At 43.7% G+C, this 26,708-nt stretch overlaps 1 protein-coding gene across 10 annotated transcripts in view; it reads right to left on the minus strand.

Annotated features, from left to right (window-relative positions):
- Nucleotides 1-26,708, minus strand: part of DNM3 (dynamin 3) — a 171,942-nt gene continuing 145,234 nt past the window's right edge. For 5 of the 10 annotated variants that reach the window (XM_027734883.2, XM_027734881.2, XM_027734880.2 and 2 more), the window contains 4 exons: nt 24,711-24,875; nt 20,060-20,286; nt 19,225-19,461; nt 1,570-6,074 (listed from right to left, as the gene is read on the minus strand). In XM_027734883.2, the coding sequence (XP_027590684.1) occupies nt 6,005-6,074; nt 19,225-19,461; nt 20,060-20,286; nt 24,711-24,875 (699 nt within the window). In that variant the 3' untranslated portion in view covers nt 1,570-6,004. The other 5 variants (XR_003543275.2, XM_027734882.2, XM_027734878.2 and 2 more) reach the window with 5 other exon arrangements.

Here is a 26,708-nt window from a genome sequence, read left to right on the forward strand (position 1 = left end):
TTCCTTTTGTAGTCAGAATTTTATTTGCTTTACATCCAGGCTTATCATTGACATCTGAAAATAAAATCTTTCATTTACAAGTAGGCTAGTGCAAATTAAAGGTAATTTTGGACCAAAAAAAAAAAAAGACCTTGCATGTAACACAAAAGAAATGTGTGTGTTAGGATGATCTTCCTGGAACAGCTCGTGGAGGTCGCCTAGGAAAAAAACAAAAAATAACCCAAAATTCACAGAGGGGGAGATTTAAAACAAAAGGTCAAGATATAATAAAAATACTCATTCACAAAGTTATCTTAATTAAATGGGTTAAGAGAAAAAGGCACAGAACATGTATATTAAGGAAAAGAGCAAGAGTGAGATTAGAATCAGCTGGCCACCAGCACAGCCTCAGCTTTCATCCTCACCACTTCCCATCTGACTTGCTGGCGCCAGAGAACTGGGACAATCACATCACAGGTGTGGAGGTCGCTGGTCACAGGCTTTCTAATTTTCTTGCAGCCAGTAATATCCTCTGGAAGAGCTTTTCCCCAGCCAGCTTTAAAATTCTCACCACTATCTGCTTCAAACACTGTTCTTGGAGTAGAGATTCTGATGAAATGGGGAATGATCAAACAAGATGGCCTGGGGGGTGCACTGGGGTATCTGGAGGGGATGTTGCTGGGAAGGTTAAAAACGTGGGTGATGGCACCTGCCAAGTGTAGCAGGAGACCCGTGGTAGCGATGGCCCAGTGAAGTGGTTGGAGAGGAGCAGATGCTCCTCCTGTTACCCAGCACAGAGGACTCAGCTCTGACCAAAGCTGAACCAAACTCCAAATGCCTGTAACCAAACTCCTGTGGGGTACGTAAGGTACTCCAGCCAGAGGGGACACGTGTGACACTGCTGTTCACTGAGGGGGAGTGCACACACTGCCCTCAGGAACAGCCACTGATGACACACCTCCAAACATTACAGCAACCAAGGGAATACAACGGGGGTGTTCCTGCTTTGCTCATCCCACCTTTTGTTCCCTACTTTCCCAAAACCTAAGGACCAACTTCGCGACTGCGGTGCTCCCACAGGAAGCTGTTGTGCCATAGAGACCATCTCCAAGCACCGACTGCAGCTACTTGGCTCATACTGATCTGAAGGAGGAACTGAGTAATCAAGACATCTGCACATTCATACACAGCCACTTTAGGGGGAAATCCCTTCCAGACACAACACATACACAGGCACATTTTAACTCCAGCTCCTGCTCTGGAGGACTCAGTCTAGCCTTCTGCTTAGCTCTGAATCTTCCCAAAACATGGTTTCCCCAGCAATGAAGTGAATCCCAGGTACTGCTTGAAAAACATTCATCCATTCCCAGCAAAACATCTCTGCAGCACTCCAAGCCCCTTGCAAGGGAACAGGCTGAACGTTTGCCAAAGGGTTACATCTTCCCTGTCTCCCCTTTAATGACATCTCCAGTGATCCAGATGCAACACACATCTCTGATAAATCCTCCCTGCAGTCCCGACCCAGGCAGAGTGTGGAATGCTGAGATAATGGTGCGAGAGACAGAAGACCACTCATGCACATCCAGAAAGTAATAATAAAAGCCCATCAAGAATTACAGTTTATTTCAGGTTCAGAAATGCAGCAGAACATTTTTACAGCAGGTGCATGTGATGCTCAGTAATGACCATGGTTTCAGGAATCGACTGGCTGTGCTCAAAGGTCAACACCAGGAACCATTTACAGATTATGAAACCAAAGGCAGATGTTTTGTCTCATATGAAGTAGGGCATTAACACACAGAGCAAAAAAACCAGAAAGAAATTAAGCGTTTGCTTCTTACAAAAAGAAGTCATTGTTTACCCCGTCCTGGAAAAGTAAAGAGACAGCAGTAAAGCAAACGGCCGGCAAGACGGGACAAATCATAGATCAAGCAAGAGTGGAGGACTGTCTGGACGGGAGGAGCCATCGGTATCAGCTCGCCTGCAGACAAAGCAAGAGGAAAGACAGGCAGAGTAACATTCATTTACACAAGGGAGCTGTTCTGCTGGAGCCCCAGGAGGATGTTCAGTGCCACAGTGGGAGGAGCTGTGCCGCAGGGACACCAGCAGGCTGGATGCCTTCCGGTGGCACAAGAGCAAAGTAGGTCTGCCCTCAATTCAGGAGGTTTGGACTATTTTAAGACAGAAAGACAGAACTAGCCAGTAATCTCCATATGCTATGTGCATCATGGTTAGTGTAGCTGTCTGCAACAGAGAGGATAATATTTTCTATGTTATGCTTTAAAATGAAATGCCATAATCTATAATGTATCTCTTTTAATATAATAAATAATCTACTTTTACGAGGCTTACTCAGAAAGTGCAACAAGATCAGCAAATAAAATAAACACACATTAACTATGTACATAAGCCTTTTTGTGGAACATACAATCTTTTTAACCCTAACATGAGACCCCTTGAGATCCAAGGCCGAGAGCTATTTATGGCATTCACAAGCTTCTCAGCTGTTGGTCAGCCATGGCAAGGTGAGGTGGAACATGTTCTCTACGCACAGACCCAGGCTGAGCCTCATTGCAATACTAGAGGAGCACCCTCCTGAAACTTAGCAACTACGTCACCCAGATCATTATTATGTACCTCACATAAGATCAGAAACACCGCTGTTGCTTAATTAGTGCTCCACTCCTCCCTGGCAGTCTTCTGAGCTTTGCCAGAGGGAATCAAAGGAAGGGAGAGCAACCTGCCCCTTCTCTGATAGAGAGTTCAGACCTGGCTCATCCTGTGTAAGTGGGTCTGCAGAGGGGGCAATGGCCAGTGTGAGGAGCCAGTCCCTCTAGCAGATCCACAAGGTGCTCATCCTGCTGTCCTTTGGGCAGGGAGCGAGTTGCTGCCAAGGCTGCTCCTCCGAGAACAAGGGACAGGACTGGCACGACTCGTCAGCTTCAGGAGTGAGTGGGACAAACAAACCCATTCCAGGCACTGCAGAGCAGGAGGAAGCGGGCCAAGGTTGGAGGACAGTACTTACTCAATTGGATGTGGCAATTTCTTGAGAAGCTCTTAGTGTTTTTCCTAGAAACAATTCTACATAGTTTATTCTGAAAAGCATATACGCAAGAAGAGGTGAAATTATCGAACTCTGGATCTGTGCTCACAGTTATTTATTAACCTACACACCTAAAAGTGTTGCATTTAGGGGACAGGGCCAGATTTAGATGTGATCTGGATGAGGATGCAGAGGAAGGAGGGCTGTGCAGCTGTGTCCCATGACCTCGGCATCAAGCACAGAAGCAGATGGTGCTGGCGCCTCACTGCCCCCTCCTCCTCTTTCGGGTAAATCCACCCTCGAGAGCTTCATTTACAATTCTGCTGAGAAATACAGTTTATTGGGGGGCAGAGTTAAGGACAGTGCTGAATTGTGCTACCTACTTCCTTATGCTTGGCAGAAACAGTCATTAAAGTAAATTAAGGAGTCTCAAGTACAGAGAATTTAAAAACATGTTTTCAGGCCAGGATCTCTGTCATCTAATTGAGGCATTACCACCCTCGAGTCCTGTGCAGCCACACTGGTCTGAATCACCTCCTGGAGGTGATGTCTCTTCCCACTGACCAAAGGGGACCTTGGACAACAAAGCTGGGCATATGGGGTATGGTGGGATAAACCCAGACCATGGTCTTGCATCCACAGCAAGGATTGAGCTGGAAGAGACCTTAAAGTTCATCTTGTTCCAACCCCCCTGCCATGGGGGAACACCTTCCACTAGACCAGGTCACTCAGAGCCCCATCCAGCCTGGCCATGAACATTTCTATCACTGAATGAATATAAAAATTTGGGATTAAAGTCACTTTCTGTGGCTGAGGCACTATGCTTGGCTTTCCATCAGCAGGCAGCTGCCAGTCAGTAACAGAGATCTGATAAACTACATACAGGTTTGCTTGCAAGGCAGCAGCATGGACTGCTATGGCTATTTATAAAAATATATCCAACAGATGCATTACAGGTTACAGCAGAGAACACTAAGCAGTGGAAAACTGTGTAGAACACAAGAAAAATCATAAAAATATATGTTTTCTTTTTTGTAGTAAAAATCACTATGACTGTAGTTGTGTTTGTAACCTTCTTCTTCCTTGAAAGCTGATTCTGTGCACTTGGTGTTGGAGATCTGAGCTTGTTCCCCAAACAAACACCAGCCACTTAAGCAGTTTCTGAGATCACCAAGATGCTGGTGCTCTGACAAACTCCATCTTCACTGTACATCAGATGTGACCTCTACACTCCCCAGGCATGTCTCACAAGTATGAGGCTGACAGGAAATTAAAGTTAAGCTAACATACAAATCATCATGCTTTCCCAAGCTTGTCTCTCTTATGCAAGCTGAAACACAATTTGCTGCAGTGGTGAGCACAGCTAATCAGCAGCCTGGGAATACTTAATAGGCTAAATCCCCATTTGTTGTGGCTCTTTGATTGGATTCTTCCTAACCAAGGGGCTACAGCATACTAGAACCCTACATACAGTTTCAATAAATACATTTATTAGACTGATTATACTGAGGGCCTTTGAAACCACCAATTGCTTTGCCTAGGGATCTGTAACCATAACTGCAATAGCAGCAATTCACATTTTCTGAAGGAACAAGGCCAAATTCCTCTCTAGTTTAATTCTCTTAACTCAGTAAATTTTAAGCTTTAAGGGTGACACTGACCCTAAGTGTTTAAAGTGAAGTAATGCAGTTAAGACAAAAGGTTTTTATAACACATTAATATATAATGTGCAAAACAAGAGGCAGAGAGGACCTCTGCAAGTGAGCAGCTGCTAAAATAATCCATTGCCAGGATGCACAGCTGAGCACTTCCAAGAACCTAGATGGATAAAGCGACCCTAAACCAAGGTGTGCAGGACCAAGTGATCCAAAAAGAAAATCTTCATACAGGGGGCACAGGGGAACTTTATCAACTGGCACGAGAAAATATCGCAAATATCTCAAATCCAAACCAGACCCTTGGGAAGCTCAGCTGCCAGTCTAGGCCGGAGCTCTGTGAATTGGCTCACACAGTGGGCAGAGGAGCGGTAGCCCATGTCCAGCTGTGCACATATCTATATATCTGTATCTATATCCCCTTCTGTTCCATAAAATGGCCAAAAGCAGCGCTCGGTTCCCGGGATCCTGCAACACAGCACATTTATACACACTCACATACGTCCAGGGCTTCCCTTGAGTGGGAGTGTAAGTGTGAGCAAGCACTAGCAGAGGACAAAGCAAGCTAGGACACACTGCTCTGTCATGTACTGGCTCTTAAAACCACCCTTTCCCATCCTTGCTGCAGGGTGAGGCAGCTCCACACCAAGCCCCGTGAGCTGGGGCAGCAGCCTGGTCTTTATCAACCCAACCAACCTGGCACGTCAGCTGCCAGTGTGGAAGTAAAGTGAAACGTGCTGTCCCACACACACCCTTCTCGTTTAACAACATCCCTTAACACCAGACTTTGGATAAGGAGAATTTATAGGAGAAGCAAGCTTCTTTCAGGGGAGCCATGGAAGTGTGGGGCCTTCAGAAGAGCTTGGTAAGAAATCACATGGCTTTTCTTTGCCCAGTTTATCCATTACAAGAGAAAATAGGCATAACTCTGTAATTCTAAATGATAGATAACTTGGAAGGTACAAATAAAAGCAATATTCCTTTCAGATAAGAGGAAAAAAAGCAGGAGATCAAATCAACACATGCACAAACATACACAAAGTCAAGCCCTCCATTTGCTGTAGAGGACAGTGAGCACAGTTGCCTGGGTGAAGATATGTGTCAGTAAGTTAGCTAACACCAGTTATTGCAAAAGGAAAAGTCAAGGCAGCACAGACCTTCCCAAAACATTTAAGACCTCATAAACAATGCAGAATGGACAGAGAGTATATTGGTTACTTGCCTATAGATGTCCATACATGCGACTATACATTGGTTATTGCGACAGTTATCAAGCAATTTGTTCCACATATTTGGTTAACAATGAATGACATGCCAGAAACTCCTTTTAGTCTAACAGGGATGAGTCTAACGGACGAATTACAGTGGGCCGAGTAGGTGAAGGGGGTGGTCTTCGACTGGAGAGAAAGAGAGAAGAAACAATAAGCACAAACACTGAGAACAAAGCTGGCACCTTTCGCCGTTGTTACAGGAACATGCACATGCTCGTACACACGACCATCTTATTTCCACGTACACTGAAGCACAATATCCACAAGCATCCACAATAAGGAAGGAGGCAACGGGTTTGCCAGGTGCCTACCATGCCTTACCCCCCTCACCCACCAGACAGCTCTTCTTGCTGATCCACAGCCTGGGTGTTCTCCAAACATAGTTACCTTCTTGTGCCATGGAAACCATCTGGGGAGGATCATTATTCCCATTTTCTTAGGGGTCAGTCCCAGCCTGGACAGCCACACAGCAGACTTACAGGAACGTTTCGGAGCAGAAAACAGGACTGAGGAAAACAGCCTGCAGTGACTTCAGCTGCTGTTTGCAGAAGCAGGAAAACCTGCAGCTTCTTGCACAGTTGGGCCAACTGGAGTCACGTCAATGTGCCTGAATTTGAGGCACAAATCTGAAGCTGTATATCAATGGCCAGTTATGAAAATGCCAGTTTTGGCTGGGGCTGCTGGACTCATTCATTTACCACTAATGCATTCCTCTATCAGCTTCAGTGCTAAGGAGTCACAGATTTTTTGGGAAGGCTTATGTGTCTTTTTTCTATTTTCCTGTGTACTGCAAACACCTACATTTTAATTCAGACTGTGTCATCATTTGGTAAGAGTCCACAGTGCAAGAGTTGGCAGTAGTATGATCTCCAAGCACATCCCACCTGGAGTCCAGGCTGAGACCTATCCCTCCTTCCCTCCCTCCCTTATCCAAGGATGACACACAAGGATGTCTGCTCGAGTGGCAGACAGAGTCTCTCCAGTAGCTACTCAACACTTTACCTTTTTGTGTGCAGGTACACTGCTCATATCAGTGCTGTGAGGAGGCAACTCCATCAGCATAGTCACAAAGAGTATTTGTTAATGCTCTATTCCACCTGGGATAAAACACCCCACCACTGAGCAAGGCCTGTGCAGAGTCTGAGCTGACAATACCTGTTTGGCCTTCAGCACCTGCACCACTCACACAGTTCTGCTGGCACTGCAATTTGTACGTATAAATTGCCCAAAGAGACTGTTCTATAGCCAGCTATCCAGCAGCGTTCCATTGCTGCAGTTATCCCAATCCATCTCTTACAGTGCTTTTGCTCCCCATTTTCTTTAGTGGGAAGTACCAACTTTATTCTTAACCCCAGCCCAAGTCACCACGAGAGCTCACAGCTGAACCCAGGCTCTGAACAAGGTCGGGAGCCCATGGCTCTTCAGTTCCCATCAGCTTCAGCAGAGCTCATTAATGGCCCACACAAACTGTGCAGCCCCTTCTAACCTGTCCTCCACCTGTGAAAGCAGGGGCATGTCTGGCTCTGAGGAATATTACAAAGGAAACATGTCTCATTCTGTAAGAGCTAAACTGAAGATTAAAAGAATGTAACGTGTTAATCTTCTTTGAACTGGAACAAAATACAGGAGACAAACTTATACCTGACAAAAAAAGTCTCACTCGGCTCAAAGTGTGTCTTGAGCGACAATATTCTCTTTTGGTGAAGAAATGAGAATTTTAATCCCTAACATGCAACAAATACAAAATATGCCAACTGAAGCATTCAATTAAATCAACAAGCTAAAAAAAAAGGCAAAATATAATTTCTTCATGGTGTATTTTTCTTACAGAAAAAATGTTACTGTGTTAACCATTGTTTCTTGTGTTGCTCCAGTGTAGGTCTTCTGGACCCATTTCCAAAATTTGTAGTTTCATAAAGAACCACTTCTAAGGCTCTGCATTTCTGCTGGGTTGCATTAAATTATTCCTTTGTTGAAATGCCTCACATTGCATTGTTTAGAGCTTACTGAAAACATCGTATCATGTGTATACAATTTACAAACAAGGGAAAATGCATACAGCTGTCTTCATATCAAATTTAAAAGATGCAAGCCCAAACATGCGTTTTAATACCAGGTTGAATGCAGCACACTGGGTTCAAATAATGTAATTTAGCCAAATTACTATTTAACACAGCAGGATCAGAAACTGGAGAGCACAGTGGGAGGATTTCCTGGACATAATCAGTCAAACCAAACCTGAACCAAAATCAGGTCTGAGCCCCATTTCCTCCCTGAACTAGAGTTGATATTGCACTCCGACCACTGTTTTGAACTTTCGTTCAAGCCCAGTGCAGACCTAAACAGAAAAATCCCCCATCAGCACTCCTTCCCACTCCAGAGTACCACCCACTACAAGGAGAAGATGACATCCCCATGGGGACCCTCTGAAGAGGAGCTGCTGCCCAGCCACACCAGCCCTGTTCTCCCCACAGCACTGCCCGACAGGCAGGTCTGCTCAGCCAGGGGACCCTTCAGAGCCAGCCATGCTCTCTCCCAACACTTCACACTGTGGATATGTCCCAGTGGAGACACACATGTATCTGGGATGCTCTGCATACATACACTTGCATGTGTCTTCCCACTGGGCATGGATGTCCATGAGGAATGGGCAGACCTCTCCTTAGCTCCAGTCCCTCAAGGGTGCTGCCTGCCTCCCAGCTCCTTAACCCACCACATTGTGACTAGGGGAGTGGGATCTCCACCTGGAGATCACAGGTGCCTTTCAGAGGAGTGGCAGATGTTTGGGAAAGGCAGCACTTGGGAGAAGACCTGCAAAAGCACCATTCCCTCCAGCCCTGCTGCTGACAGTCTCCTGGGCTATGTGCAGCTCCCTGTGCTGGTACTGCAGTAAGGGGACCGTGCTCCCGAGTCCTTGGGCAGAACACAGAGTGGAGCTCTCTTGCATCATCTCACCTTCCCTAGCCACTGGCACACAGGATCAATGGGCATGAGCTGAAGCTCAAATCCAAGTGAAGGAAAGAACAAGCCCAGAAATTACAGAATATTCTGAGTGGGAAGGGACCCACAAGGATCACTGAGCCCAACTCTTAAGTGAATGGCCTGTCACTAGATTTCCCCAATGTGTCAAGTCATTCCGTGACCGTTTCTACACTGGGAGTAGGATTCACACCTTTTCCTTTTGCCCCTAATAGGAATCTCAATCTCCAAGGCAGGAGGAGATGCCAACCTGCACATCTCTTGCCTCTGCCCCACTCTTTTACACCCTGAACAGTGGCTGGGAGTGGACGTGCTCCACGGGATGCAGAGAGGCAGGATTGGGCCACCTTGAGATAACAGAGCCAGCAACCAGCTTCTGGGCACCTACAGAAAGTGCAGCTCTGAGGGAAGCTCTGAGTGGTTTCGGCACCATCGCTTCCCGAGCAAAGGGTACCAAAGGAGCGCTGCCAGAGCCTCCCACCGCGGAGAACGGGAACTACAGAGCGGCAGGGGGAGCTCCAGCCTGCCCGGGGACCGAGCGAGGGAAAACCGGGGAAAAACAACCGCCCCCGGATCCCTGCTCCGCGCTAGCTGCCATCCCAGTGAGTAAATATGTGACTAAGCCCAGTTCAATGTTTAGTCTGAGGCCAGCACACGATAGCGGCGCAGACGGCCCGGGCCGCGGTTCCTCCGTGTTATCGGAGCGACTCCGGCGGCCCGGGAAGCGCTCCCGGTGCGGAGCTGTTTGTTCCCAGGCCCCGAAAGGCGGCTCCCGCTTCATAGAAAGTTCATCATAAAAATGTCCCTGCTGCGGGAATTCCGATTTGGTTATTGTCTACAGCATTTCAGCGGGGTTTTCGAGTTTTAACTCAGCCTTCTTGTCTGGGGGGGAATTGAGGTTGTTGGTGTTTTGGTTTGCTTTTGGGGGGGGCGGGGAGGAAAAAAAAGGGAAACAGCGTTTGTAAAAGCTAGTGCTAAAGGGGCAGGGGATCATAGGTCCCCCCGGGGTTGAGTGAACGAATCTGCAAAAAGAATCAGTACTTCTAATTAGCACACATTAAGCAGACGTAAAGAATTTACCAATGAAAATTGTGGACTAAGTATGTATTTAATAACTCCCTGATGTTGCTGCAGAGACTCCTCTTTGAAGAGCTCAGTGGGGTTTTGAATGGAGGGTAGCTCTCACCCCCATGCAAAAACTTTTTTAAAAAAGGAAAAGTTTTACGTTTATTTTTAACCTAAGCAGCACATCCAGTGTTTCCAGTTTTAAAAGAACTCCTAAAAGCTTTAGCTAGGCTAACACAGAGCAAAAGAAACTAAATAAAGCAAGTCTAGACTTAAAATTCGATCAGAAACATATGGGAGTTCTTCAAGCATTTGCTTTTTGAGAAGTGCTATCGCTCCCCACACAGAGTCCACAAAATATGCTTTGAGTAAAGCATGGCTGTAATTACCCGCTCAGAGAAGATGGCTTCTCACAGCACAGCCAGCACACTGCTAAATAAAAGGCTTTCATTTCCACTTACATTCTACATTCTTGTTTGCTTGTGACCACCAGAGAACACTTGTGGAAGGCATGCACATAACTATATTTTACGATACATCCTATAGATCTGAAATTGTGAACAGAAGTCCATTATTCTCTCCCTTTTCCATGGTCCTGGTTTCCCTATAACGCAGCCCTCTCGGAGCACCCTGATACGTTACACTGTCTTCACAGAATTTAGGAAGAAAATACTTACACAAAATTTCTAAGCGGCTTTAAGACTGACTGCAGGCAAATTTTATTTTAGGTGACAGTACAAATCTAGATGTGAGGCATACAGTAAGAGGATAAAAGAGTGACTTACTTTAGGTGAGGAATAAATCTAGTTTCCTGTTTGGGTGATTATTTAGAGAGACTAAGTAGCTTGGTCTTGGGATAGTTATAATGCCTTGACTGATTTTATTTTTATACTGTTTCTCAGGTTTTCTCTGTTTCAGTAAGATCCTGAGAGACCCACACCCCCTGCTTTTCCTGGTTGTTACATCAACCTAACTTTTATACTGTACCTCTCAACCTCCATCAGCCTCTGGATTTGGAAGAAAATCCAAACCAGAAGTGAAACAACTCTAGCCATCATGGTTGAAGAGAGGCAAGACATGGTTTGTAGATCTACTTAGTCTTTAGTCTGTGCATGCATAAAACTCTTTTTGTCCTACAGCAGATGCAGAATGGCTACTGTGGAGCCTCCCATTAACTCAGGAGCCAGAATCTCGAGTGGGAAAACCAAAAGGAGGAAAGGCACTTGACACTAGTGTCACAGGTCATAACAAAGCAGGAAAAGCAGAAAAAGGATGATGACATTAGGAGGAGTAAAGCAGGAATTATGGACAAGAATCAGGAGGAGATGATGATTGCAGGAGAAATAAGAAACAGCACTCAGTGGTGATGAAAGGAAAAAGTAGCTGAAGAATATCTGTCTGAGATGGTCCCTTACCCCAATGTAATGGTCCAAGAGAGTGGAAATTTCTCAGATTTGTTTCTCTACTGAAAAATGTCATTTTCTTAAACATTAAATGTCTCTAGTAAGTCCCACAGGACTACTGTCGGTGGGCAAGTCAGGAATGGAAGCCCTGAGCCACACAGCTCTTGAGGGGGGATGATAGTCCTGAAGTAGTTCTCCAGCTGAACACACGTGTCAGGCTCTACAAATGCACAGAGGGCGTGCTGAGACTGTACTGGCTCGGTTGTACACACAGCTGAACCTCACTATTTCACACTACTTCAAATGACCCAGCTGCACAATGCTCTGTCAGTGGAAGAATTTTTGTGCTAAGTGTAAGCAAATTAAAGTTATTAGATTATGCTGTTTTATCAGATACCTATTTCTTTCAAGTGAAAGAAACAAAAAATAAGAGTGAATGGGAAGAATGTGTCCTTCCACTAGCCACCACTACACTGCAGCAATATAAATCTCCATTAATTCAAATGCTTATACTGTTTGAAAGCATTTGGGTTAATGAGGTTCCACTGTGCGTGATTTAACTTAATATAGATACTCCTTTAAGAGGCAGTGGTCCAAAATATGATGCTTCACCAGAATAATTTATTATTTACAACTCAAGCTACATTTTCTATATGACCATCATAAATTAATGTCCATCACAGACACATACAAATATATTTGTATGTTTATGTGAGCGCTGCATTTTCATTAGTCATTTCAGGGAATTAATGTGTCATTTGGAAAACTCAGCTTGAGTAAACAAAAAAAATTAATTCAACAGAGCGACCAAGAGAGACTATTATTCTTAAGAAACTGTGTGTTCTTGTTTGCCCTTCAGCAGGGAACATGTCAAATAAGCAAGTGTGCAACACATTCATGGAAGACTGGCTCGACCTTTCAGAAACCCGAGGTCAGGATGGTCAAGAGGATCAAAACTGCCCGTGGAGGAAGAGAAAGTTAGGAGTGGTGAGGGATACATTCAGAATGCTGTTCTACTTTCTTCTGTCCACAGAAGATAACAACAGAAGGGCCACAAAATCAGCAGGAAGAACATCTGATCTTTTCACAGTAGCTCAAGTCCTGTGCACTGGTCTGTGTGTAGCTGCTCTGTTTGGCATCAGACTGAATCATGTACTGTATCCCAGAACACCACATCTACTGCTGCCCACGCTGCTATTCCTACTCAGATTTCGCCTTCCTCTGCCTTTTTGCCTCTCTCCTCTTTACTTACCTTGGTGCAAGAAGGGAGCAAATGTCGTGGTTGTCACCTCCAGCTGGAGTTGCACCTCTTCTTGTCCATGACAACAACTAATGTGATTATCAGTGTCACTGTTGTTAATGTAACCCTGGAGTGCCCTCATTCAATAATGATCCAATACAGCTTGCAGGGGACAGGAGGGTTTCAAGGACAGCCTTTCAAGATGCCTGCAGGTTCAAGAAGTTCAAATCATCAATGCTTTCTCTCCATTTACTGTCAGATGTTTTCTCTTCTAGCATAAGGAAGGCTAGAAATGCACTGCTATTCGCCCACTCTTTCAGACAAGGTAGAAATTTCCTGCTCAACACCCTCGCTCTAATCCTGCACAGCCTTCACGGCAACTGTTATTAAACTACTCCATTATGAGATTAAATAATTACTGGGGACAAAACACATGTTCAGGTTTCTGTATTTCTGTCAAACATTTGCTATTGTTTGACTCTACTTTCCTTTTTCAGCTTGAGAGATGCTGAAAATAAAAACCACTTCCTTCTACTACAGTATCTTGAAGACAAAAGCTGATGCTTCCAAAGCAGGCTTCCACTGTGACTGAGGATACTTCTTTTGACTTTTTTCAGGTTCCTCTTTTTCTGCCTTCCCCTCTCTTGCATCATTTTACTCACCCTTCCCCATCACATAGGACTGGTCTACACTAAGATCCAACCTGATCTTCTTTGCTGAATTTTGAAAGTAACTTGCAACAGTCCCAATCAAATGGATCTCTCCCAGTTCACCCTGTTTTAAAAAACTTTTTTTTGTTGCAGGAGCAAGTAGCTTAGGATCAATACTAAGGATAATCACAACTACCTGAGGCGTGATAAATAAGATCAAACCTAAACTCCGCATACAATAAGTGATTCTTCAGGTAATTTTGTTCAACTGCCACAGTGTACTGCCCATCAGAAAATTCCTAGACCACTGAAGATATGGAGAGCCTGCCTCTGGCTGATGAAAGAAGATGCTGATGGGAGTTAGAGTCAGTGGCAGCAGACACGTGTGGCACATGCAGTGTGTGGCATCCCATGAACTTTGTTTTACTCCATCTTCAGGACAGTCATCTGGAGGAGAGGTATATAAAGGAAGGCAGTAACAAAATCCTATTGCTAGTCTAAAAGAAAGTCATCTTTTTAGGGGCAGCAGTCAGTGAAGCTCCTGGAGCAGAAATGGAGACCCTCCTGTATCTCTCACAGCATTACAGTTCAGGCAGCTGAAGAATCAGTCCTTCAGTGCAAATGCCATTCCGAATTTCTCATAAGTTCCATATTGCAGAATTACAATGAAACCACAAGAGTTGCTGTATTGTTACTTTTTACATGTTCTTACAACCTGCTGTGACCTCCCTCCAATATTTATCCTTGTTCAGAATGCTACTTCTTTCATTGCTTCTGTTGTCCCTGCTCATTGCAGGGAGGTTGGACTAGATGACCTTTAAAGGTCCCTTTCGAACCAAACTATTCTATAATTCTGTTCTATGATTCTATTCCACGATTCAAGCTCCAAGATGACCCCACATAAGATGACTGGTATTCCTCAACTGGTTTTGCACATGGCAAAACATGGCCCCAAGTCGTGTAGCTCGTGTTTCTGATGGGTGTTACAGCTACTGCCGCCAGGCAGTTAGGAAAGATTGCCAAATATTGCATTTTATGGCTTGAAAACTTTAAAAGAAGACTGAAATGCAAGGAAGACAGATTTACAAAGGTGGCAGGGAAGGGAAGGGGTAAGCTGGAAAGAAACCAAGACAAGATGGTGAGAAGGAAAGGAGGGAATACATGGGGAAGGCAGACAAATGGACCAGGCAGGAAACCAAGTGAAGGAAAAAGGTGAAAGAGGAAGCAAACAGTATGGTCAAGAAAGGGACAGCGAGGGAATGGCAGAAAAAAGGGAAAAGAAAATAGCGAAAAAGGAGCCAGTGGAGGAGGGGGAAATGCAGAGCTCCTTTCTAAGAGATAAGGGAAAATAAATGGAGGCTGCTGCTTGAAGCAGCCAGCAGCAAAGTAACATATTACTGGGTGTGCATTTCAACAAGAAATGTACATTAGACGGGTAACAAATTACAGAGGGTTGTCTTCCCCCTGGGCAGAAATCACACAAAGAATAACTGATATTCTCATAAGTCTTGTGATTTTGGGGTCTTTGGACAGGCAGAGTTGGAAACATATGGACTACAGAAGATCAGTATCCCCTCCTTGAGGGGCTCTGGCTTTGCCTCACCCATGTAGCTGTATATTCTTTTGATCACAGACATGAAATACAGAATTAAATTAAATTATTCTTTGGCTTTATTTTCTCCTGAAATTCAGCAGGATTTTGGAATCCCTCCATATAACACTCCTGTCTCTTTGCTTGCACGAAAACACTCCTAATTGCTGATTATACTTTTTGAATATAAGCTTCACTGAAGATCATTCAAAGAGGACACATGGATGCTGGACAGAGCTGTGCTCTTCTGTTTGGGTGTTCAGATTGAGATCATCCAAGTCAGCATGCAAATGCTCTAAGGTGGGCACTTACTGATCCTGCCAGAAGAGTTTGGTGCAATGGCTATTGGATTACTATTTATATTCCATTAAAAAAATACAGCAGTAAGCTTTTAGGGCTGCAAGGTCAAACTCTGAGGAGAAAGAAGATTCCCAGGCTAAGGCAGGATAACTCTTCTGGTCTTATATGCCTATGCACTAGGACAGATTTTATTCAGAGGATCATGTGCAATTTTTGCAAGGGATCCCCTTATCATTCAATGCACTGAAGGGTTAGACATTACATTAAATCTTTCCAAAGAACTCTAATCCATAAAAATCCATCACAGAAAACATACTGAATGGCTGATATTTGGCAATCAGGTGGCAGCCAGGCAGTAATGCTTTCTGCAGCACTCCTGACTTTGTCTGGAAATTTCTAACTGTAATACTGTGAGGCAAAAGTACTTCTTTGTGCTGGTTTGGCAGAAATATGTAATGATGGCTTACAGTGTAGATTAGCTACCAACACAGCAGGTCATGTAATTAGCCTGGATGGCTTAATAAAAGGTAGTGCAGAGCCCCCATCAGCCCTTTCACGCTGGCTGGCTGTGGGTTGGAGGAGACTGTAGGGACAGCATGTGGCTGATCACGAACAGCACAACATGAATTCCCTCTCCACCACTTGCCTCACATGTAAAGACCACCCCCAGCCCTTGGGGACCAGCACCACATGCCTGAGGGTGACATGTGCTCAGAGCACCCATCCCAGGGTTTCACAGAGTGGGGTCATTTTTTGATGACAAAGTGAGTAATGATCTTCAGGGCTTTGTTGGGAAAGCCTCTATGAATCCCCAGTAGCACTGCAGAGCAGGACACAGGGAGAAAAGGGGAGCACCCTCCCACCCCCACAAACACCATGGGCTCTACTGCCAGGAGAAAAAAACATTTCCAATTCAATTGTCTTCCTCGTGGCAAAGCTGAGGTTCACATTCAGGGCATTTAAAAGTTATAAATCAAAGCATCCACAGTAGAACTTCAATTGGTCAAGATCAGCCTTTCCACACAGGCAGGCAAACACCCATCATGGTAAGCTCTAGTGCCTGCTTAAAGCCATCTTACCAAAGCAAGCACACAGCTGCATTTTCTTTCAAAATACTACTGTAGCCTTTTAAGAGAGAGGGGGAATAATCTAAATTCTGGCAGTGGAGAATATTTCACAAATCATATATGCTTTGGCATCAAGCCCTTAAAGCCAGAGGCCTTTACTCACAGGCTTTGCTGGGAGAGATCCACCCACCTCAAGTGGGATTAATTAAAAGAGGCATGTATCATGCAAATAGTTTCTGTTTCCTTACAGAAATATTCAGAGCACATAACCCAAACCAGCTTTAGAATCAGAGCGAAGCAAGGAAGAAAATTATTTCCTGCTCCCCTAAGTCTTTCCCTTTCCCTGTGCATTAAGGGAGGAACTGTGAGAAAACAGCGAGAGCTCGCTATTTCTGCACGATTCTTTTGATTTTAAGTTGAATATTATTATTCAACTAATAAAATTGAAGAAAAAAGTTATGTTTTTAAAGACAGGGGCTGTATCTCACTAAAAGGTGCCAAATTTTCCACACCAAACGTGTGCTAAGCTGCTCATTGGAAAAGGACAGTCCCAAGTTTTACCCCCTGAAAATGATCTTTTATCTTAAGGCAGAACAGGAGAAAATGGAAACCTTATATTTCTTCAGTATGTCAGGATTTTTAGCTTCACATGACACGGCTTGCAAGAAAAAGCTCCTCTGGAGAGAGAGATAAACTTTAAAATACTACTTTCTTCTCAGGAAGCTAAACTATTTCCCTAGATAGGAGAGATCCCGACACTTCAAGGAATCACTGCAGAAAATGGTGGTGGAGCAGTTCAAGCACAAAGCCTCAGTTCAAAAGTAAGTCACAAAAAAGCACAAGTTTCTACAAGAACTCTTCCTCAAAACACTTTTTCCCCCCTTTTAATATCTCAGACCCATTTTCTGAGTCAATTTCCTATGATCCTGCAAAGGCTGTTATTAAAACCAGACCAAGCGTAGCTGAAATTCCAGGGCTTAAAAGAAACATTTAATAGGCACAGGAGCTGGCCACACTGTCCCCCTCAGGTGATTTCCCCTGCAGCCCCTTCCCTGGGATTTCCTCCCTCGCAGTTTAGTCAGCAGGAGAAACCTGAAGTTTGGGCAGACCAGCAAACCCTTCCTTCATTCTTCAGCAGCTGAGATTTTTTTTTTTGTCCGAGGCTTACATAGCTCTAAAAAAGAGAACTAGGATCCAGCCCAGAAGATGCATATTGCAGATATTTTTTCCACAAAAATGTCAGGCAGTCACACATTCAATTATGTATCTAGCTACAGCATTTAAAAATCACTGACCTCCTTTATCCACCAGTGCTTTTCATGCCACCAGTGGCAGTCCCGAACTGAGTCATTCACAGGCTGCTTACCCACGTGTCTTTTGTGCGCTAGAAAATTCCTTTCTGGTCTCCATCCCACCTATCACTTTGGCATGAAAGAGATGATCATCAGACATGCTCTTGGCAAGCCACCTCAGGAAAGCAGTGTCCATGCAAAACCCCGGCCGGGCAGGATGAAGGAGACGTGCTGGCTGGCAAGGCGAGGGGAGAGGAGCCATGGTTCTCTCTGGCAGCACAACTGGCAGAACAGTGGCCCCCATCTCTGTCTCTAAGCTGTGATTTACCCTCCAATGGCACAGAGGAAGCACCGGAGCCAGAGCCCTCTGGCCCAGCCCCAGGCTCTCCCACGAGGGAATGATCCTTGGGCTTCTTCCCTTCCAGCGCAAAGCTCAGAAAGGCAATTCCAGGTTTCTCCACAATGGCCCCTACTGCAAGCTACAGGATATCCACTAAGATGAAAGAGTGTGTTTTGTGGTTGGGCATTGATGCAACAACACCCTTTTCATAGCAAATACATAAAAATACTCCATTCCTTTGATATACCTCATTTGTTTATTCTTCCTATTATAAGGGGTAATTATATTTGAAACACTAAGCCTCAAGTTTAAGTTACTGACAACTACAACAGATCTCATCTATTTAAAATAAAGTTTTTCTCCAAAGGTTCTCCTCTCAATTACCATTTTTAAAATTGAAAATGTGCACATTTTATTTTTGTTTCTATTTAACTGGCGGGTTTGTTTTTTTTTCAAACCATGACTACTTTCAAAGTAACAGTTAATTTATCAAAAATGGAGAAACCCCTTTGTTCCAACACTGGCTAATCTGCCCAGCCCCTCATAATTTAAGAAGTTAATGAAGCCCTCGGAATCAGAGGTTTTCATATATATATATGTATATATGAGTGATTATGTGTATTACATCACTGTGAAAATAAACATTAAGGACATTTTATCCATATAACCTATATAAAAAAACAGTTAATGCCACAGAAAAGTATAAAATATGCAAAGCTACTTTAAAAAGTCCTGATAAATGCAAAGCCCTGGGAAGAAAAGGAAACTATGTGCTGAAGAAAATCCTGTTCCTTAACTAATTGTTTTGTACCATATGATCTACACTGTGGACTGTTTTCAACTGGCTGTAAATTACTGGCCCTGCGGGATAAGAATCAGACTCCTACCAGTTTGTTCCACTGGTTCTGCAAGGATTGCTCCTGTTCTACCCAGAAGAGCCATTACTTCCTCTGGTGAGGATTCAGAATGGCAGAGGTGAGGACCTGCACCCTGGCACCACTTCTGGTGGAGGGGTAGGTGACCTCTCTCTCTCTCTCTCTCTGAACCCCTGTGTGGGTACAACACAACCAGAACTGGGGGTCTTAAGGTAAAGGAAATCAGTGTCTTCCAACTGACTGACTGGAATTTTTTTTTAAATTAAAAAAATCTTGCTATCTTTTCAAAAAGTCATATTTGTGCTGAAAATTGGTTCCTCAAAACAGCTTTGACTCTCTGTAGGGAATGCCCGGTTTTGCTTTGCTACAAAATTCCCTCAACAATGGCACTCAGCTTTCCAACACAGCGCAGGGTCTGTCTGTTATGCCAGAGGGAGAGAACCATGCCACCACCAGGAAGATCACACATCTTACCTTGGGACACTGGGAGGAGCCCGGGTGGGCCGGGAAGGAACCTGGGGAGGTCCTCCATGGGCTTCTCCAGCACTTGGGAACGGAGGCAGTGGTCCTGGGCGGAACGGGACCGGGGGAGCCCCCGACTGAGGGCCTGGAGATGGGATTGCAGGAGCTGGTCCTCGGCCAGATAAAGGTCTGGTTGGGGGATTGTTTAATGTCGGTCTCCTTGGAGTTGAGGGACTTGGAGGAGGTGATCTAGTGAAATAACAGAGATTTTAAAAGTTCATTAAGGTGGGGGTTTGTTTGTTGTATTTTATTTTACTTTAAACAGAAGTTAAAACCTTTTTTATGCCTATGGCAACTGTTTTTTCTTGGCATTTTCCTTTGCTGCCAATGTCAGAGGATCACATATAATTAAGTCCCACGCTTTTTCCATTGACAACATACAAGCAAAGAGGTAAACGTAATAGATTTTATTATTCAAGTTCTAAGAATGTGTTGTTAAGTGGGTTTTCTAGGACACAGAGCCTGAGATGCTGAATTATTGTAACAGCTTGCAAGAAAGAGGCCTTGTGGATGTACAACTGGGGTGACAGAAGCAGCTGCTATTTGAAGCATCAGAAAAGCTACAAATCCACTGGATGGTCTCCTGCAAGGCAGATATTCCTGTCTGGTGTCACATACATATCCACAGAAGATGTATATGTGGGAAAATGTTTTGATTTCCCTCACAGATGTCATTAAAGACCTGGAGGAGCATCTTCCCAAAAAGACAGGCAGGGAGGGAGCTACTGATGCTGACTCCGTCTGCCTGTCCCGAGTTTCACGGCAATACAGATTGGAGGCTCCTCACCTGCGGGCCTGCTGAAGCCACGAGTCATCCACAGGAGGGGGAGCAGGGGTTGAGACGGTGCTAGTGCTGATGTCCCCAATGATTGCCAGGGCTTCCTTCAGTGCCTGGTACATGCGGAGCGTCTCATCCCGGCGCTGCGCCTGCTCAGCCGACTCCTCCATCAGAGTGTTTTGGTCCTCAGAAGAATACAAGTGAGCCAGGAGCTCTGCGTTGATAAATTCTTTTACCTATTTCATCAGAAAAAAAAAAAACAAAACAAAACAAAAAAACCCCAAACCACCAAAGAAATAAACAAACAAAATCTCTGCGGGAAACACAACACTGAGCAAATACGGTGGAGACAGACATACCTCAATTGAACCAGTTTCTCTTACTAGTTTTCACCAATTCAACTGGTCATGCGGTTTTTTTTAGGTCACATCAGGGACTGAAAGATGCAGAGCTCAGACTGAGCTGATGGTGCAGCAGCCTGAAGTCTAGCTGTGTCCCAAGGAAAGGCTGGCACATGCAGCTGGGCCCCGCAGCTGGAAAAGGATGGACTGGACCTTTTAGCAGCTGCCTGGACACAGATGGGCTTATGGCAATTACAGAGCCACATTCTGAGGCAGCAATTCACATCTGACAATAAGATGGTTTTGTGCAGTCGCCCCACAGTGCACTGGGGCCTTTTTTGGGTCTGTCTATGAAACACTAGACATGGTTGGAGCTAACACTGTTCTACATCTCTAAGGTGACATCTATGTTTACATTTCATTTCAAACAGGCTTCCCAACAGCTCCCAGGAGTCAGCTGGCATTTTGGTCCAATTCTAAATGGCTGACTGAGAGGTAAATGACAGTACCATCAGATATAGATTCCCCATGGAATTAGAATTTTCAGGCTTTATAACATCTGTGTCACTTATTTTCTTAGCAGCAATTTACCCTACTGTAGACACTGTCTTTCATTTCCAACAACTCTGTCAGATTCTGAATATCTCATCCACACACACTCCAACTGAAGGGAGAAGTCTCCAAGTAATCTAATTTACTATACTGATTTCCTGCTATGCTTGTCCTGGTTATGGAAACCTGGGCCACATTAAGAGACATAAAAAGCTAGAGGTACTCTGATTAAATAAGACTGTGGTAAATAGACCAACTGCTGACCTACTAAATCCTTGCATTTGAGACTTTGGTTGCTGTTCTAATCTATTTCTCATCTGGTGCTTTGCTCTATAAAACTTTTTTGAGCTGGAGATACTGACAATAATACATTCCCAGGATTCTGATTACATAAACCTGAGCTCTGTTTGTGCTAGTTTAGCAATGCTGATTTAAATCCTGACAGCGAGACTAAGGCACTGTTTGTGTTCAGGAGAGGTCAGTGAGAGCAGTCAGGCTGTTCAGGCAAGGGACCCTTTCTGGTCACCCAGCAATGAGAAGGTGGCCAGGACAGACCTCACAGGGAAACAAAACCATATTGCCTGGGCTTGGCTGTCATTCCCCATTCACGTATGACAGGAGATGCACAAATTATTAGCAAAGCCTGCAAAAATTTTCCATGAGTTTCATGCTGTTTTCCAGTAGATGGTACTGATCAAGAGCCAGAGTACACTACTTTCCTCATGATTGCCAAAAACTCCACATTAAAAACAGATATCATAGTTAAACAGCATCACATTCTGCTCGATGAAATGAGCATTTTAATGGCATCACTTCAAAAAAAGAAGAAGAAGAAGTCCTAAAATTAGATTAAGGCCAGAGCTGATTGTAAAAGCATTGTTAAACCACAAATATCTGTTTGAAAAAAATCAGCCTGTGACAATTATCATGAGAGGTCCCTGTCTTACTAGCAGGGGACTCAAGTAACTGCCTGAACCCCTCTGGAAAGGGAAGACTGCAGTGTTAAGGATGGTTCTTGGATCAGCCTCCTGCCCTCTGCAATCGGATGTGCTGTACTAGACAGAGGAAGATCTTCCACAGCAGCCACTTTCTCCAGCTTGGAAATGGAAGGGAAAGTGATGCTTACTCACACCTTTGATCCTTTCCGGAAAACAGACTCACAGGAATGGTTTAAAACGTTTTCCTTCACAGACATGAGACCTGCAGTCAAAGTTGAACCATAGGAAGCATCCAAAAGGCCAGTGCCCTAAAACTTGCCCTGTCACTCTGAAGTGGGGTAAGGTAGGCTTGTAACTTCATCAGTGGGAAGACTACAACACACATCACTGCCTCAAATGCAAACACAACCCATTCCTCACCCTTCAGTTTGGTAGTAACGAGTACTTTGGAGTTTTTCTACTCAGCTGAGATCACTACCAGCACTGCTCATGGAGCATACACTGACTACTCTGAGACCACCCCTCAGAGAGGATACCTGGGCACCATGAAATACAAACTGGAAATGTGTGTTTTGTTTGGGCATGTTTGAATTGCTAATGGTAACTCAATGCAGTTCTGTGTGGTAAAAGTATTTTCTTTTAAGGTAATCAACATCCACCCTAAGGGAACAATAAGCAATGCATTTGGAATACAATAGTCTAGGTTTAGGCCTCAAAATATGCTCAGGGACAACATCTGATTATTTTCTGTACACTGAGTTTGAATCCGATACTTTCCTTGAATTTTAAGTGCTTGTTTATGGGCCCACAAAGTGGAAAGGAAGTTCTAGGAGAACTTGGGAGGTTACAATTGTCATGGAAACAAACTCCTTGGGATCGATTTGTTTCCAGAGTTTTGGAGGCAACATGATGGGGCAGCAGAAAATACAGAGTATGCTCATTAGGGGGGAAGGAGGGTGTCTTCACTTAACTCCTTGTGGATGTATTGGACTTCTGAAGACACCAAGGAACACACACACAGCTTAAAAGGACCCATCTTCCATCACAGCTCCACAGCTTTCCAGGTCTCTGCACAACCTTTTGGCATGGCTCAGCAGTCTTAATTCAACCATTTCTTTCTCTTTTTAATAGCCCTGATTTTTTTAAATTGACATTTTAGCTATTTTTAATATAGTATTTTATTGCCTATACTGTACAGAAACAAGTTCATTAGTGCTTCTAGCCCCACTCTTCACAGTCCTTTAAAATGCTTTGATTCCTTGCCACCAATTTAAACTGCAGGATGGAGGGATAGGCCTGAGCTCACAAGGAAGCCCAAATGAGGCCAACTGAAAGGTAGCTGATGTTTTAAGCATGTTTTTTCTGCGTGCCATGGCCAGCCAGCATGGCAGGCTCTATCAATGTCACTAACAGCTGATGAGATTGAAAGTATAAAATCTTACAGTAATCTACTTCTGAGTAACACACACACTTCAGAGACCCTTAAACGATTCCATATGAGGAGGTGAGTGGCAGAAAATTTAATGTAAGGTTTCAAAAGGAACTGCTCACCGAGCTCTGCCATTGATGAAATGAGAGCTAAAGCCCAGCCCTTTCAAAAGGCACTGTAGATGGGCTAAAGTCAAAGCAGCAGGTTGCTAGGGGTGATCTGGAAAGAGCAGTGAGAACACGCTCACCTTAAAAAGTCAAGAGTGTGGCTGATTTCTGGGAAAAAAAGGCAGTTCCATTATTCCCATGTTTTTTGTAAAAACTCACCCATGGTTAGACTTGCAGCCTGACTCCTCTAAAACTAAAGAAGTTAATGAAATATCACTTGCCCTCATGCAAAAATTCTACTTGTATTATATGTACCAGAAAATCCCACTGAAATTTTCTGTCCAACCACCTAACTCTTAAATGCAACACAAAGTCCACAGGGCTAATGAAATCCATCAGATGAAGGCTAGAGGTGGCTCTGAGTCAAAAGTAAACACTACCTTCTAACCAGATTTGCCTCACAGCATATTGTATTCCTAAAGACTGATTGGTTTGATGACCTCACCGAAACAGTGCTACTCATAACTAGCAGGAGCTGTGCTCCCCATCAGTAATTTATATGGCAGCAGTGGCACTAATATTAAGCTTAGTTTTCAACAAGGTCCATTCAGAACTCTGCCAGGCAGCAAAGGTTGAGATCCTACTGCAGTGGAATAACAACAGTATCTGAAAGCCATTTCTTTAAGCAAAGAATCTTTGAATCTAAGAAAGACACACACAATAAATCAACCAACCACATCTGCTTATCTAAACAACACTGTCCAAGGTTTCCAAGATTTATTCCTTTAAAATGGTAACCTGAAAATATAGAGAAACCCAAATAAAATAAGAACTACTTTACAAACCCATGACAAAAGGCTGTAGATTGAAAATCAAGGAAGCACAACTCTGCTTTGCTGCTCTCACAGACTGCCTAGATGGAGCTCCCAGTTTTCCTGTGCGTTCTCCCCTTTTTTTGGGGCAACCCCCCTGCCCCAAAACAACAAACAAGCCAACCCCAAACCAAGTGTGATGTACCTTTAAATAATAACTTACATTCTGACTGAGATGTACATTAATTCAGTCTTTAGCATTTTGGGGTAAGCACTAAAGGCAGTGTGCCAGCCTTTGAGAAGGCTGCAGAACTTCCTAGTACTATGGAATATTGGAATATTTTGTCTAAGAGTGTGACATTTATGGGAGTATGTTCTCTTTAGAACACGCTGTTGCTGCTGCTGCATCCAAGAGGTGTGTTTGAGAGTAAGAGATTTGACAGACATGTTGAAATAATTTAGAACCCTGGCTGCTACTTACGTTATTGATCATAAGATGCATGATTGTTTTCGGTATCAAATCTCGGATACATTTGTTAATAATAGACATGTAGGAGTCCACAAGGTTTCGAATTGTCTCCACCTGTCTCTCCAGCTGGGGGTCCATTGAAAAATTGTCTGCTTGGCCATTCTCCTCATTTTCAGTCTACACAAAAGAAAAATAAAAAGAAAAGTCAAGTCTTTCAGATTGCAGTAAACTGGAAATATACTGGGGGAAAAAACCCCTGGACTTAAACTGTAGTAATCCAGCAAAGTAACTCATACAAAGACTACCCAGAGGTTAAAATATATAGTACAGGACTTTAACATTAATGTTCAGCGTCATGAAATTAGGACCTTTAAAGTTAATGCCATATGAGACCTTTTGCACAAAGTACATTATATATTTCCAAACAAATATTAAAGAAAGCGTTCAGACAAAGACTTGTGGTGGTAAATGACACACCAAAAAATTATCACCTCAGATCACATACTGCAAAACTTACTAACAAATCTTTTACCATTCAGATTCAGTCAGCTTGACCCATGCAAGAAAGCAGCACCCTAAGTCTGGATTTTGAACTGGACCCTCCTATGGGTAAAATCCACCCGTGTTACTTAAGGCTGACTTGTTTGTGACAAATTCCGTAGTTCAGCCTCAAACCTGTTGGGTGAGAATAGCACCTATATAAACAAAGGATTTATGAAGGATAACAGCAAAAGCATCAGTGGTTCCAGTGCTCAAGGCTCAGCATAACATTTGCTGGATTATATATTAGAAGTCTCTTTTTTATTGGACAGAAAAACACTTCTTTGTATGTAAACAGCTGAGCTAATTAAAGAAAATACCAGGAACTTTTAACTAGAAGCTAAAAAGCCTGTACTTTGCTCCAGTCTGGCCTGTATAAATATAAGAAAACCTAAAAAAAAATAGTAGCCTTTTGGTGAAAAGCAAACTGCTTTCTGAGGTTCAAAGATGCCAAAAGAAAGGAATTTCTACCCAGAAAGTACAAAGAACAATGCTCCCCAAACTCTGACATATAATACTTCTCCGTGAAAACGACCACCAGAGCCTTGGTACCTTGAACTATAAAATCTAAATCTGTTCGGTGGATACCTGGAAGCATAAAAATCACAGAATCCCAGAATGGTTTGGGTTGGAAGGGATCTTAAAGCTCACCTCGTTCCTGCCACGGGCAGATTCCTGCAGGCACCCCCTTGCACTAGCCCAGGTTGCTCAGTGCCCCACCCAACCCATCTTTGAACATGAAGAAAGAGAAAGTACTTGCAAAACTGAAGAACCCAATAAGGAGAACTAGTTATGTATCAGCCAGAGCCCTACCAGCACAGCTCCATTTACAGTGGAGTGTTTAGCTAAAATCTGCATATCTCTGGTGCTTTAGAGAATCTTAGAGCAGCTGAAATGAGTATCTCACCCATCAGTGAAAGGCCACTAGAGCTAGATATGCAAACATCACCAAAGAGGCTTCTCCTTGCATGAAATGCCTTCTTACTAGGCCAAAAAGGGATTTCTGGTTTAATTTCCTAATGCAGGGCCAGTTTCTGCTCATTTAGCACTTCGTATCTACTCCTTTTAAACTACATCTTGGTCAGTCCAGTCTAAATGAAATGAGGTGTTTGTGCTTTGTTAAGTTATAGTTTTGTACCATTTAGAAACAAAACCAAGTGATAGCAAAAGAAGTTTCAAAAGTACAGGTGAACTACTGAAAGAACAGCTAATCTTTAAAAATAATTAGCAATGCTTCCTAAAAATCTTGGGACTGTGGAGGACACTGAAAGAACTCTTGATGAAAATAGGGTTTTCTATGCTGTAACACCAGTAGATACATACCTAATAAACCTTAATAATTTTGTTAATAAACTGCATATGCCAAAAAGTCACAAAGTGCAGATTGAGTATCTTCCTCAGTCTCCATGTCTGAAGAGAAACTAATGTTAAGTTTCCTTGTGACATATCAAATAAATGGAAAATCATACA

This window comes from Pipra filicauda, unplaced genomic scaffold (assembly GCF_003945595.2).
Source record: "Pipra filicauda isolate LSUMZ 115617 unplaced genomic scaffold, ASM394559v2 scaffold396_size653610_pilon, whole genome shotgun sequence".
In the NCBI taxonomy this organism is placed as follows: Eukaryota; Metazoa; Chordata; class Aves; order Passeriformes; family Pipridae; genus Pipra; species Pipra filicauda.